A 4,485-nucleotide genomic window follows, 5' to 3' on the forward strand; every position below is an offset into this window, starting at 1 on the left:
GGCCCCTGCTTGCCCAGCAACGGCCCACCCGCCAAGGCAGAGGCAGCTCTGTCACCCAGCTGAGCCCCTCAGCCACAGGAAGCCCCAGCCCCAAGCTGTTTCTCACCGCAGGCCTTGTTGATGAAGGTGGTGGCAATGCCAGTGTTGCCCGAACGGCCTGTGCGCCCAATGCGGTGAACTGTGGAGAAAGAGAGGATCAGGCCTTGCTGAGCGTGATGTGACAGACCGTCGCTGTCCCCAGTTGCCGCTGAGACAAGCGCAGGGCCTCGCTGGCCTCTGCGCCCACCCCGCTGCACCCTCATCGGTGCCCCATGACGCCCAGTCCCCACCGTAGTTCTCGATCTCCTCTGGCATGTCATAGTTGATGACGTGCTGGATGGCTGGGAAGTCCAGGCCCTTGGAAGCGACGTCAGTGGCAACCAGGACATCCTTCTTCCCATCCCGGAAGGCCTCGATGGCTTTTGTCCGTTCCTCCTGATCTGCAGAGGCCCAGCAGAGAAGATCAGCCAGGGCAAAGCTCCCAGTCCTACCGACTGCTGCGACGGCCTCAGAGCCAACGCCACTCAACCGGAGCTCGCCCGGCGAGAAGGCCCGCGCAGCCTTTCCCCACACAAAGGAGCAGAGGGACCTCTAGGTCCCGCAGGGACACGCGCTGTTCTCATGCCTGCTACATAGAACATGGCATTCGCTCCTGACACCACCACAGTCCTTCCTCACACCACCACAAGCTGCTGTACGCTGGAACCTCCCGCAGCCACGTACCACTCTGGCAGAGATGGGTTTAGGCAGGACCACGCCACAGCCCTCCCCCACACCACCACAAGCTGCTGTACGCTGGAACCTCCCGCAGCCACGTACCACTCTGGCAGAGATGGGTTTAGGCAGGACCACGCCACAGCCCAGGCCCCCCCGAGACCCTCACTGACCTTTCCCTCCGTGGATGGCCACAGCTTCCACGCCCTTGAGCAGCAGGTACTCATGGATCGCATCAACATCTGCCTTCTTCTCCGCAAAGATCAGCACCTGTGGCAGCACGGGCATCATGGAAGAGCCACTCTTCTGCGTGCTGGCACCTGCACAACCCCCCTGAAAAGCCATTCCCTCTTGCTGAGGGGAGCACAAACAGCTCTGGGCCCAGGACCTGCTTACACCTGGAGCATGGCTCACACTCACACCGACCCCACACACCGCAGAGCCCTGCGGCATCACAGCCACGTCCCCAGTGCCAGCTCCACCGTGCCCCAAGGCTGCGGTGTGCCCGTGCTGCCCCCAGCCACGCTGCCAGAGCAGCCGGAGCTCGCTACTCACAGGTGGCGGGGTCTTCTGCAGGCACTCGAGGAGGTACACCATCTTGGCCTCCTCTTTCACGTACTCCACTTCCTAGAAACCAGGACAGATGAGTTGGGCAGGTGAAAACCGCCTTTGCTCAGTGTCCCTTAACCGCCTGGGAAGGAGGGCCATGAACCGCAGCTCCCTGACAGGGGATGCACCAGGTGCCTCCCACCCAGGCACGGGGGAGCTCCCAGCTACCTCACCTGCACAACATCCAGGCTGGCAGCACCCGCTCGCCCAACGTTAATGGTGATGGGCTTCACCAGCGCGCTCTTGGCAAAGTTCTGGATCTTCTTGGGCATTGTGGCACTGAAGAGAAGTGTTTGCCGCTGGCCCTGCGCAGGGGACACAGTGTGGGCAAGGGTTTAACGCTCACCCCACTAAGCAAGGGTGGGAAGGGACCGAGCTTCACGGTGCTCGTATTATGCCAGCTCAGTACCTTGAAGTAAGAGAAGATGGTCCGGATGTCCCCCTCAAAGCCCATGTCGATCATCCTGTCAGCCTCATCCAAGGCCAAGTAACGGCAGATGTCCAGGCTCACCATCTTCTTCTGCAGCAGGTCCATCAGGCGGCCAGGGGTTGCCACCATCATGTGCACACCACTGCGGGACAAGACAAGGCCGTGGACAGGCCCTCAGATTCCTGCCCCATGCAGTGATGCTTAGGAAAGGTAACACCCACTTGGCACATCATCTTTGCCCTCCCACCTTCCTGAAGCCGTCTAGACAGGGTGCCACCATCGAGCCCCCTACAGAAGAGGGGACAGCCCCAGCCCCACAAGGTCTTACTGTTTGATGGTCTCCATCTGCTCCTTGACGGACATGCCCCCAATGCAGAGGGCGCAGCGCAGGGGGGGCAGCCCGTCCTCCTGCAGCAGGCGACAGTAGTACTCGATGATGCCATGGGTCTGCCGGGCCAGCTCCCGCTGCGGGGAGAGAGGAACGAGTCACACTCCTGCACCGCTGCGCAGGGAGGAGCCGGGATCACCACCGAGTATCCCCCAAAGCATCCTCTCGCTCACCACCACGACCCCGGCACTCACTGAGGGGCAGATGATGAGCCCGTAGGGTCCCTCTCGCTTGGAGAAGGGCAGCCTCTTCTCCTGCTCCAGGCAGAACATGATCACCGGGAGGGTGAACACCAAGGTCTTCCCCGAGCCGGTGAAGGCGATGCCAATCATGTCCCTTCCTGAGAGGCTGGTGGAGGAACAGGGCTGATGGTGAGGAGCAGCATCAGAGAAGGGCTCAGACCCCCAGGACTGAGCAAGGTGATGGGGCACAGCTGTCACCAGGGAAAAGCACCCCGTTCACAGCACCAGGTGGGCTGTGGGAGCAACCCCCACCCCCCGCTGCTGGGACAGGGCCAGAGCACTCACATCGTGGGGATGCCTTGGATCTGTATGGGCGTGGGCTGCTGGATCCCTTTTTTCTTCAGGCCCCTCAGGATGGCTGTCAGAGAACAAGGGGACACACACCTGTGACCTGAGGTCTGCCTCCTCTGTCCCTCCTCCTCAAGCCCCAGCAGCAGCTCTTCCTCCAGTGACGAACACCCCTCACACCAGCAGCCAGGTGACACAGCTGCTGCTGGGAATCCAAGCTGCAAACCCCACCATCACCAAGCATTGAAGATCCCACAGCTCTGCTCGCTGACACACGTTTCCCAGGAGAACGGTGCCCTGTGCCCCTCCAGGCTCCTCTCCTCACCCACCTGCTGGGAACTTCATCTCCTTGAAGCTCTTGATGGGGGGCGGAATGCCTTCCCCCTCCACCAGGATGTGGTACTTCTTGCGCACGCGATCGTGCCGCGCCTCCGACATGCCCAGGATGTAACGAGGGGCCCTCCAGCTGCGACAGCAACAGAGAAAGGCTGGGGTGCAGAATGAGCCTGGGGCGCAGCCCCCACACAGGCCCAGGGGAGCTTCCTGCTGGGCTCCAGTATCCCACCAGGAAAACCAGGTAACCCTGAGCGGCTTCGTGGTGTGAGCACGGGAGATCTACGGCAGTTCCACACACTACACGTTTCCCCAAAGCCTCAGTAAGAATTCCCAAGCTAACAGCTGAGAACAGCCTACGGGTAGGGCATGGAACACGCTGAAATCTATTGGATGCTTCTTGATCCAGCTTCTCTGAGGCTGCTTCAAGCAGCACTGGCTCTGCGGGCTGCTCATCCCATCTCTTCCTCTGGCTTAGTCACCTCCCGGAGCTGAAGACTGACCTCAAGTCTTCAAGTTTAACACAACCTCCATACTGTGAAACGCACCTGGTTTTAATGGGGTCATCGTAGGTGATGCCCTTCGCCATCTCCTTCACCGACATCAAAGCTGCAAGAACAAAGCTGAGGAGGTCAGTGCAAGCTCTCCACACGCAGACACACGTAACGCCAGCAGAGCACTATGTGGGCAAACAGTTTGGGAGGTCACGTCCGGAGACAGAGCACCCCTCAGAGCACCACTGGAACACCAGATGCTGTAGCTGGCTGTGCCCAGGGACCCGCCACAGCAACTTTTCAGCTAAGCCAGGCAGGCAGAGGGGACCTCGTTGTGATCTCCTGTCCATCCTGGGGTGTGAACGTCCTTGAGTGCTGCAAGGCAGGCAATACCCCTACTGCTGCCCTGACAACTCCGGGAGTCGAGTTCCCACCGCTCACCTCGGCCCTCTGCAACACTCTCCAAGATCTTCTCTTCCTCCTTCAGCTGCTTCTCCTTGGCTGACTCCTTCCGAGCTGGGGGGAGAGTGAGGCAATCAGCGAGGAGGTGGCAGCCCCTCCCGCGAACCACCCAGCCCTGCTACCAGCTGCTCCCCTACCTTCTGCCTTCTCTTTGAGGTGCTGGTGCTGGTCCAGGAGGCTGATGTTGGACTGCGGCCCCAGGGGGATGTCATCCTCATCACCCCGATGCTCGCTCCCGCTGTCGCGCTGCTCCTCCTCCGACACCACCTTCCGCCGCATCTGCAGCAGCTTCTGTAGCTGCAAGGAAGCGGGTCGAGATGGAGGGAGAGGCTCCGAGTCGGGCGGGACGCTCGGAGTCCTCCCCCGGCAGCGCCGGGCCCCGTTACCATCTGCTGCTTGCGCTGCTTGATGGGCACGTAGGGCACGTAGTCCTCATCTTCCTCCCCGGACAGCTCGGACGTCTCCGCCGCCTCCTCCCGCTGCCTC

The 4,485-nt window shown here is 61.1% G+C and overlaps 1 protein-coding gene across 1 annotated transcript in view; it reads right to left on the reverse strand.

Annotated features, from left to right (window-relative positions):
• LOC104489533 (probable ATP-dependent RNA helicase DDX41) overlaps positions 1–4,478 on the reverse strand; it is a gene marked incomplete at its 3' end in the record, with an annotated part of 8,369 nt that extends 3,891 nt beyond the window's left edge. The window contains exons 1-14 of the mRNA XM_010131705.1: positions 4,386–4,478; positions 4,137–4,296; positions 3,979–4,053; positions 3,592–3,652; positions 3,040–3,176; positions 2,708–2,780; positions 2,375–2,528; positions 2,121–2,257; positions 1,772–1,934; positions 1,536–1,667; positions 1,309–1,380; positions 927–1,023; positions 330–479; positions 107–178 (exon numbers count right to left, since the gene is read on the reverse strand). Coding sequence (XP_010130007.1) covers positions 107–178; positions 330–479; positions 927–1,023; positions 1,309–1,380; positions 1,536–1,667; positions 1,772–1,934; positions 2,121–2,257; positions 2,375–2,528; positions 2,708–2,780; positions 3,040–3,176; positions 3,592–3,652; positions 3,979–4,053; positions 4,137–4,296; positions 4,386–4,388 — 1,486 coding nt within the window. The remainder of the gene's footprint in view (positions 1–106; positions 179–329; positions 480–926; positions 1,024–1,308; positions 1,381–1,535; positions 1,668–1,771; positions 1,935–2,120; positions 2,258–2,374; positions 2,529–2,707; positions 2,781–3,039; positions 3,177–3,591; positions 3,653–3,978; positions 4,054–4,136; positions 4,297–4,385) is intronic.
• Between the last annotated feature and the right edge of the window lie 7 nt (positions 4,479–4,485).

Source organism: Buceros rhinoceros, unplaced genomic scaffold (assembly GCF_000710305.1).
Source record: "Buceros rhinoceros silvestris isolate BGI_N320 unplaced genomic scaffold, ASM71030v1 scaffold33042, whole genome shotgun sequence".
NCBI lineage: Eukaryota > Metazoa > Chordata > Aves > Bucerotiformes > Bucerotidae > Buceros > Buceros rhinoceros.